This window comes from Gekko japonicus, unplaced genomic scaffold, assembly GCF_001447785.1.
Source record: "Gekko japonicus isolate JY-2015 unplaced genomic scaffold, Gekko_japonicus_V1.1 scaffold1207, whole genome shotgun sequence".
Lineage (NCBI taxonomy): Eukaryota > Metazoa > Chordata > Lepidosauria > Squamata > Gekkonidae > Gekko > Gekko japonicus.
Window position 1 is genome coordinate 564,644 of NW_015163124.1, and position 9,794 is coordinate 574,437.

The 9,794-nt window shown below is 48.0% G+C and overlaps 1 protein-coding gene across 1 annotated transcript in view; it reads left to right on the forward strand.

Moving 5' to 3' along the window:
- Positions 1 to 1,318: 1,318 nt before the first annotated feature.
- LOC107106712 (protein PAT1 homolog 2-like) overlaps positions 1,319 to 9,794 on the forward strand; it is a gene marked incomplete at its 3' end in the record, with an annotated part of 11,881 nt that continues 3,405 nt past the window's right edge. The window contains exons 1-3 of the mRNA XM_015406893.1: positions 1,319 to 1,351; positions 6,830 to 6,932; positions 8,106 to 8,545. Of these exons, the coding sequence (XP_015262379.1) occupies positions 1,319 to 1,351; positions 6,830 to 6,932; positions 8,106 to 8,545 (576 nt within the window). The remainder of the gene's footprint in view (positions 1,352 to 6,829; positions 6,933 to 8,105; positions 8,546 to 9,794) is intronic.

Here is a 9,794-nt window from a genome sequence, read left to right on the forward strand (position 1 = left end):
CCCTTGTTTAAATGGAGGTAGCCCAAGATGGCTGGCCAGGTTAGTCCGTCTGTAGCAATAGAAAAGAGCAAGAGTCCAGGGGCACCTTAAAGACTGACAACATTAGTAGCAGGGGAGGAGCTTTCCTGAGTCCCTGCTCACTTCTTCAGATCTAAAAAAAAGAAGCAAGAGTCCGATAGCACTTTAAAGACTAACAAAATGTGGCAGGGCAGGCGCTTTTGTGAGTCACTGTTATCTGAAGAAGTGAATGTCTGAAGAGGTGAGCGGTGACTCAGAAAACTTCCTACCCTGCCACAGATTTCGTTAGTCTTTGAGGTGCTCCTGGACTCTTGTTCTTCTCAGATCTGAAGAACTGAGCAGTGTCTCACGAAAGCTCCTGCCCTGCCACAAATTTCATTAGTCTTGAACGTGCTCCCGGACTCTGCCCTTGTTAAATGGTATGCCAGTGTGAAAGACAGCGCTGACTTCCTCCCTGTCCTTAACCGCTAACAAAAAAAGATACCGGCGAACAGGACCGGCTCGAGGTGTTTCTGCGCCCTAGGCGAGGCTGCCTTGTGGCACAGATGCCAACCTCCCGGTGGGGCCTGGAGACCTCTGGAGCTAGCCACCCTTTTGCTACCGCCACCACCGCCTCTTTCCCCCCCCTGCCGCCACCAAAGGGGGGAGGAGGGGAAGAGGCACAGCTTGGCGCCCCATCCAGGGTCCGGCGCTCTAGGCGAATGCCTAGTTCGCCTAGTGGGTGAGCCGGCCCTGCCAGCGAACCGCTCCAAAAATGGGTAAGCAGCTGTGTGGGTCTGGAGCAACAGAACACAGCTTGAGTCCGGTGGCCCCTTCATGACCGACAAAGTTGTCTTTGTTGACAGGTATAAGTCTTCACCGCAGACTGTGACAGCAGCCATGAAATGAAATGACGCCTGCTCCTTGGGAGGAAAGCGATGGCGAACCTAAACAGCATGACAAAAAGTAGAGACATCACCCTGCCAACAAAAGTCCGCATTGAAGTTGAGCCAACTTCAGAGGACGGCGGAAGACAGGAGGGCCTGGCGTGATCTGGTCCATGGGGCCGCGAAGAGTCGGACTCGACTGTGCGACTGAACGACATAAGTCTTCAGTATGTGTGATCTCTCGTGAGCCCTGCACGCTTCTTCAGACGCGCTACGCGCGGAAGCTTCGACCCAGGAGGAAACGCTGCTGGTTCTAAAGGCGCCGCTGGACTCAGACTGAATGAGAATCCGCTGCAGCCCCGCTGTCTGCAAGCCCCGCCCTGAGAAGGGGCTTCAAAAGAGGCTGCCAATGATGCTGGCTGAGGGAGAGAAAGATGGCGGAGGGGGGCGGAGTTTCGCGGCCTGTGGTGAGTGACGCTACTCCCCTCCTAGTTCTCCCTCCGCTATGTTCGGGGGCGCCTCGGCCGGTGCCTCGGCCCGCTAGGCAGCCTCCCCGCGCCCTCTCCGTCTCGGGCCGCGTCGCCCTCCTCTGCTGCTCGGGTCTCGTTCGAGGGAGGGGGGCGGTCGTGTTCACGGGGGTGTCGAGTGGCTGCTCCTCGGCCGAAATGAGAGAGAGCTTGTTGGCGCCTTACAGGCTGCCCCGCGAGGCTGTCCTGAGGGGGAACCTGGGTGCTTGGTTGAGGGTGGGTTTTTGTGGAGGCGAGCAGCGGCTAGTGCCCTCCGTCCTGGGTGTGTCGACTCGGGGGTAAGCCCTCCCCACCAATGTTCCCTCTAAGCTGTAGAGTCTTATGAGCAAAAATTCCACGTTGTGAAACAGGGTTCCCTCTAAGCTGAGTTAGTGTGAGCCAGCTCACAGTTTTTTAGCCTCCGGCTCGCACATTTTTGTCTCAGCTCAGGAAGGAGGGCTCCAGAGCAAACTAATTTATGCAGTAGCCAAATCACCTGCTCACGGATTTAATGCCAGTCGCTCACCAAGTAGAATTTTTGCTCACAGGACTCCACAGCTTAGAGGGAACATTGGTTGTGAGCTACTGGCATTAAAGCTATGAGCAGTAATTTGGCTACTGCATAAACCAGTTTGCTCTGGAGCCCTCCTTCCTGAGCTAATACGAAAATGTGTGAGCCGGAGGCTAAAAAACTGTGAGCTAGCTCACACCAACTCAGCTTAGAGGGAGCACTGCTCCCCACCCCCGTTCAGAGTTTTAAAGGACTTGCTTGTTCCCAAATGACTTCTTAATTTTTTTCTCTTTTTATATATTTTGTTTTGGCCCCCGCAGGGTTTTTTTTAATTTTGCATTTTCTCAGAACTACAAACAGAAAAATGGGAAGGGGAAACTGTAAGGGAGAAAGTACCCTCTAAAAACCCAAGAGATGGTGATCATACATCCGGTTTGAATTCATAGCTTTAAGCTTAAATCTACTAAAATATAGTTCGTTGTATGTGGTCATTCGTTTAAAGTTTCTATTTTTTTCTTTTTATCTATTCACTTGTTAGGCGCCTTTCGTCCTTATGGAGCTCAAGGCAGTTTATGGTATAAATAATAATTGTTCTTTAAAATGGTTTATTTAGCATGCTTGCTTATGGCGCTGAGGGCGGCTTACAAATGTTTATTTAAAATGTCTTGTTAGCAGCCTTTCTTACGGAGGGCAAGGTGGCTTACAATATAATAATTGCTGTTTAAAACAGCAGACTTTCTTATGGAGCTCAAGGTGGCTTACAGAATAAATAACAATTTAAAATATCTGCCATATGACAAATAAAGAAATAAAGAAACATTTTGTGGCAGCCTTTCTTACAGAGCTGAAGGTGGCTTACTGTATAAATAATTCTGTAACACATTTGTTAGCGGCCTTTCTTATGGAGGGCAAGGTGGCTTACAGTATAATAACAATTATTTAAAACATTGGCAGCCTTTCATACGGAGCTCAAGGTGGCTTACAGTATAATAATTTAAAACATCTGCCAAATGATAAATAAATAAACTTAAAACATTTCTTAGCAGCCTTTCTTATAGAGCTGAAGGTGGCTTACTGTATAAATAATTACTTAAAATGTCCTGTTAGCAACCTTTCTTATGGAGGGCAAGGTGGCTTATGTTATAATAATGATTATTTAAAACATTTCTTAGCAGCCTTTCTTATGGAACTCAGGTTGGCTTACGGTATAAATTATTTAAAACATCTGCCATAAGGGAAATAAATATATTTAAAACATTTCTTAGCAGCCTTTCTTATAGAGCTGAAGGTGGCTTGCATGAGAGTGCATAAAACCTTTTTTTAAAAAAAAACCCCACAATTTAGGACTGCTTTATTTAAACGCAGTTCTAAATAAAACCTACAGCTGCCTCCTGAAGGCTGAAAGTGAGCGGGCTAGGGGCACACCTCTCTGGGGAGGGGATTATTCCAGGCTGCACCCTTCAGCGTGGTTAGCTAAACCCTGCTTGTTTGCAGGAAGGAATGTGGATTTTGGGGTTCTTGTTGTTTTTTTGGCAGTGTTGTGTTTTGATGGGATGTGGTGGTGGAGCCTATGGGAGCAAGCTTGTACATTTTGCTTCTCAGGAAGAACATCCTAGTTATGATTAAAGCAGAGCCTCAGTTTTAAAGCAACAGCCCTGTGAACAATCAAGGTGCTTGGAGTATCCCCAAGTGCAGCCTGTAACCCCACGGGGACAGCTGGGAGTGTGGTGTTGTGTGTTAACAGCTGTAGGTTTAGTTATCCAGGCTGATGGGAGGTGGGGTAAAGGGGTTGTATAGGAGCAGGCCCGTAGCTAAAGTGGGGCCCATGGGGCCCGGCCCCCTAGCATTTCTTCTGGGCCCCTCCCTCCCAGGCTGGCCCCAAAGTGCCTCAACTCACCACCTTCTGACTTGCCTGCCAGAAAACTGAACGCTATGAGTGCCTTGGTCATTACCCCCCTTCACTTGCCCTGGGACCTGGCAGGGGTGCAGTGGTGCCTTCGGGGAAGGCCAGCTTCCAAGGAGTCCCACTAATCAATGTACATTTAATTTAATTAACTTTGATTTTGTTAGCTGGCGGCCCCCTCCCCAAAAATCCCCTAGCTATGGGGCTGTGGAGGAGCTTATGGGATGTTGCCTTTGCGGATAGATCAAGTTCGGCAGCTGTGTTGGTCTGAAGCAACTCAACAGAGTCCAGTGGCACTTTTAAGACCAACATAGTTTTATTCAAGGTGTGAGCTTTACTATTTTGCATGCTAATTTAACAGGCCACCCCTATATATATATACAGCAATGATCTGTAACTCCATTTCATTGTCTGACAAAGTGTGCATGCACACAAAAGCTCACACCTTTAATAAAACTTCGTTGGTCTTAAAGGTGCCACTGGACTCTGCCTTTGAGGACAGTTTCAGAAAGTAGCCATGTTGAAAAGCAGTGGAAAAGCTAGATTTGAGTCCAGTAGCAGCTTAGAGTTCGGGGGGTATCTGTGCTTTCAGTAGACCAATCTCCCTTTGTTTGTCAGGTGCTATGGAACTCAAATCTAGCTGCCTTTGAGGAAGAAGTCCTATGGTGATGGTAAGGACTTCCTCTGGTGTGTTGCAATTAACTTTCTGAAGGATGCTACTGACCTAAGTTCAGTGTATCTGAGAGCCAGTGTGGTTTGATTGGTTAAGGGTGTCAGACAAGTATCAGGGACTGAGACCTGGCTTCGAATCCCTACTTGTGTCATGGAAGCTCATTGGGTGATCTTGGGCCATTCGTGCACTTTCAGCCTAGCCTACCTCACAAGGTTGTTGTGAGGGTAAAATGGAGGAGAGGAAGAACAATGTAGGCAACTTTGGGGAGAAGAGTGGGTATCGATGAATTAAATAAAATCTGCTTTTCATGATGCCCCCTTAAATTCTGTATGTATCGGTTCTGTGTTCCCACACACTAATGGCAGGAGCTGTTGCAGATAGTCTGGTTTCCCAGGCTGAAGTCTAAAGGTTTCTTACAGTAAAAAGACTGAACCTTGATTTAAATGTGATGTCTCATGGCCAAAAGAACTTACCTAGAGACATGTGCTCAGTGCCTTGGTTAAATTAGAAGAGGAGAAGAGATTGGATTTATACCTCGCACTTCACTACCCAAAGGTTTACAGAGCAGTTTACAATCTCCTTTCTCTTCCCCTCCGCACAACAGACACCCTGTGAGGTAGGTGGGGCTGAGAGAGCTCTCGACAGAACTGCCCTTGAGAGAACAGCTCTGAGAGAACTTGTGACTGACCCATGGTCACACCAGCAGCTGCGTGTGGAGAAGTGGGGAATCGAACCTGGTTCTTCCAGGTTTGAGTCCGTGCTCCTAAGCACTACACCAAACTGGCTCTAAAATGTCCTTGGCAGTCATGCATACACTCAGAGCCCTACCCTGGGAGGCTGGTGTGCATTGAAGTCACTTTGCACTTGACAGCAGTCCAGCTTAAACGAGACACTGGGTGTGTGAATGGTCACATGGGCAAGGTCTGTTTTTTCCCTTAGTGTTGTGTCGGCCCTGACCTTGCTGGCCCAGGCTAGCCTGGTCTTGTCACATCTCAGCAAGGTTGGCCCTGCTTAATTCTTGGATGGGAGACCACCAAGGAAGTCTAGAGATGCTACTTGGAATCAGGCAATGGCAAACCCATTCTGTTCGCCACTTGCCTTGAAAACCCCTTGAGAGGTCGCCATAACTCCGTTGCAGCTCGACAGCACTTTCCACCACTCGACCGGTGTTGTGTTGAAGTCATGCCTCAAATGTGGCAGATAGCTCCATCTCTCTAAGGGAGAGGTTATAAGTTCATGCTGGGGAAATGAGGGGTACAGGAACCTTGTTTGGTGTAGTGGTTAAGTGTGCGGACTCTAATCTGGGGGAACCGGGTTTGATGCCCCACTCCTCCACTTGCACCTGCTGATGTGACCTTGGGTCAGTCACAAGCTCTGGCACAGCTGTTCCTGAAAGAGCAGTTTGTGTCAGAGTTCTCTCAGCCCCACCCACCCCACAGCGGTGTCTGTTGTGGGGAGGGGAAGGGAAAGGAGTTTGTAAGCCGCTCTGACTCCAAGTGAAGGGTGGGGTATAAATCCAATCTCTTCTTCTTTTCATACACTCCCATCTCCACTGTGTTCATTTTGGGATGGAGAGAAGCTGGCTTCCCAATTGCAGAGAGAGAGAGGTTTTAAAACCAAAACGCAGTTTATTCTATTGCACACTCCTAAGTCAGAAAACTTTTTTGTAGCATTTCAACATTCAACAGAATATTTCAACACAACCCCAAATACGTAAACAGTGCACTTCTGATTCTATAAAGGATATCTTTGGTTGCTCTGTCAAGACCCGTAATGGAAGGATAGCTGGCCAGAACAACAACAATGTCTAAATTCAGACATTAAGTACCCTTTTCCAACCATAGGGGCTAATGTAACTGTCAGTCAAGTCTGTGACGAGCGTTTGACATACATTTGACACATACAACAAAGTCAGCCGGGTCTTTCTATCTCTAGGGTCAGAAAAGTCAGGGTTAAGCAAGATTGACTCAGACGGTCAAGACTGTCTTTAACTTCAGATACTCTATTTAGAATTCAATAGCAACTCCTGACTTCTGAAAAGTAAGCAAAAGTCATGTGAGGCAAAAATCATGTACAGAAACCCACAGCACTTAGTAGAGTCCTGAAGCCTCCTGGAAAAAAAACCACAGATTCAACTTTAAAGGCTAATTGCTATAGGAATTAAAGTACTAAGGCTCACTCCAGGCCCTAATTCCATGACAGTTCAGAAAGACAGCAACTGGTGTTCTATTTTCACCAATGGCTCAGGTGCTCCATATTCTCAAAAGAAATTTCTCAAAAGAAATTTTGATCCAGTTCCCTGGAAGGAGTTGGCAGCAGGATGACTCCCCATATTATTGTCTTTCCAACCAGATTCTGGAGGATTACTTTATGGCAGAAGAAGAACTTCTGCTTGACAAAACAGGTGAAGAGGACGAGATCGATCTTTACAATAACTTGACCTTCACTTCCTCAGGTAAGAGCTTAAATTCTCCATGCCACCTCATTGAAAAATACCCAGCGCCTCATACAGTAACGATAGCATGCTGTTTCAGAAATATATTGTATGAATCTCAGTGAGAAAGTTGGGCCGTAATTGAAGCAAAAAATAAGAGGATCTTAATATTGTATTAGTAGTAGCATGCTGTGATAAAAATGAGCCGCTGTTTTCGGTTCTCTTCCAAGCTTAAAAATCCTCCAGTATAAAATATTCCTTGTGAACTGTGTCAAAGGTTCTTGAATATGCAGGGCTATTTTGGGGCAGGAACGCACAGATACGGCGTTCCGGCTGCCTCCCAAGTTGGCCACACCCAGCAGGAACTCCTTAGCATAATAGGCCACACCCAACAGCAGAAACTCATTAGGATTGGCTACATTAGGGGTGTGTGGCCTAACATGCAAAAGAGTTCCTGCTACAAAAAAGCCCTGGGTTTTGACAACAAACAAGGTAAACAGAATAAGAAGCAAAAGGTGGGTGTGGCTGGAGAACCACACTTCTGGTAACATGGGGGTGCGGCCTAATGTGCTAATGAGCTGTGCTGTCAGGGTGTGGCCTAATATGCTAATGAGCTGTACTGTCAGGGGTGTGGCCTATTATGCTAATGAGTTCCTGCTGGGCTTTGCCCTATTTTTCCTCTCGTGACTGTTCTGATGCACCTAGACAGTTTCTGTAGAACTTGTAAACGTTTCTGGCTATGGCAAGATCTCGAGAAGTGACTGTACGGAGTTGAAAAGGTGATTAAATGGGATGGCGTCCAGGTTAAAGCTCCAGCATCCTGTGTCGGAGCTCAACATTCTCAAATATGTGAGATCTTCACTTTCCATTCCAGTGTGATCCACCAGCACCTAATCTGCCATTTAAATTCGCCTAGCCCTTAGTGCAATCGAGGTCCAGCATCCTAATGGCCTATCCATAATGCCCCTGGGTTGCAGATCAGAGCTTGCTGTTTGTGAAGCACAGAAAGATAACAGGAGTTCCGTGTAAACAAACCAGAGGTTGGTTTAGCCTAGAATTTTAACCAGGTGATTTCTCTTCCGTGGTGCGAGATCCTAGCAATGAGCTTGCTGCATCCATGTTTGGGCCACGGGCCCTATTTTTCCTCTCGTGACTGTTCTGACAGTTTCCCCCCTTCCTCCCTCCCTCCTAAAGCCTATCTGGAAGAGAGTGAGGTAAAAACCTTGGCCGCAGACCCAGAAGAGGCTCCTGTGAATGGATTAGAAGAACCAGCGCCTGCAGGGGAAGAGGCAGGCCCTTCAGAGACGGCGGAGGAGCAGCTGATGCTAGAAGATGTGTCAGAAGACGAAAGCCACCCCTCTGAGCCGGAGGTCACTTACGAAACTGCAGAGGAGATGGGGGAAGAGGAGATGGACATGGCTGAACCAGAGGAGGATCCTGCGAGTGAGGAAGCAGACGAACAGAATGACCTGGGGGACCCGGCGGTCATGAGGGCCGTGCGTGGCCGGCTGGCCTCAGAGGCAAGATGGTCTCCGAGGCCAGGTCTTTTCCACACGGCCTCTTTGTCGGGCCTGTCTGACTGCCTCGCCCCTTCTGTTGCCTCGTGGGCAAGTGCCTGGGGCGTGGAGGGAAAGGTAAGGGGAGTTCAGTCATGGGAAGGGGGGGGGAGCGGGGGTGTGTGTCCTGTGAGCTCAGTTGTGCAGCATCTGGAAAGTTTACAAAAGGTGCCTGAGGGTTCTTGATCTAGGATGGAGCTGACCGTCTGGCAAAGTACCCTGTTTGGTGTAGTGGTTAAGTGCTCGGACTTTAATCTGGGAGAACCGGGTTTGATTCCCCACTCCTCCACTTGCACCTGCTGATGTGACCTTGGGTCAGTCACAAGCTCTGGCACAGATGTTCCTGAAAAAGAGCAGTTTCCGTCAGAGCTCTCTTCAGCCCCGCCTACCTCACAGGGTGCCTGTTGTGGGGAGGGGAAGGGAAAGGAGTTTGTAAGCCGCTCTGAGACTCCTTTGGGTAGTGAAGGGCGGGGTATAAATCCAATCTCTTCTTCTTCTTTTTCTGTATAAATCAATGGTGCAACCTCATTTGGAGTACTGTGTACAGTTCTGGTCACCACACCTCAAAAAGGATATTATAGCATTGGAAAAAGTGCAGAAAAGGGCAAGTAGAATGATAAAAGGGTTGCACTTGGGGATCTTTAGCTTGGAGAAATGACGGCTGAGGGGTGACATGATCGAGGGTTATAAGATTATGCACGGGATAGAGCAGGTGGAGAAAGAGGTACTTTTCTCCCTTTTCTCACCATACAAGAACTCGTGGGCACTCAATGAAATTGCTGAGCGGTCGGGTTAGAACAGATAAAAGGAAGTACTTCTTCACCCAAAGAGTGATTAACACATGGAATTCGCTGCGCAGAGTGTTGTACTGGATGGGCCACTGGCCTGATCCAACATTGGCTTCTCTTATGTTCTTATCTTGTGCCACATCAAAATGGTCTTTGGTTGTAGTATAGATGTGTGCTAGAGTGAGGAAGTTGTTAGAAGAGGAGGAGATTGGATTCATACCCTGCCCTTCACTACCCAGAGGATTCTCAGAGCATCCTACAATCGCTTTCCCTCCCCACAACAGATAACCCTGCGAGGCAGGTGGGGCTGAGTGAGCTCTCTCGAGAACTGAGTGAACAGCTCTGAAAGAACTTATGACTGACCCAGTCACACCAGCAGCTGCACGTGGAGGAGTGGGGAATTAAACCCGGTTCTCCCATATTAGAGTCTGTACTCCTAGCCACTACACCAAACTGGCTCTATGGGGGTAATAGCAGAGGGCAGAAGTTGCCTTGGTTCTCTTGTGAACGTCGGCCGTCTGTCTAATCACTGTAGGGAA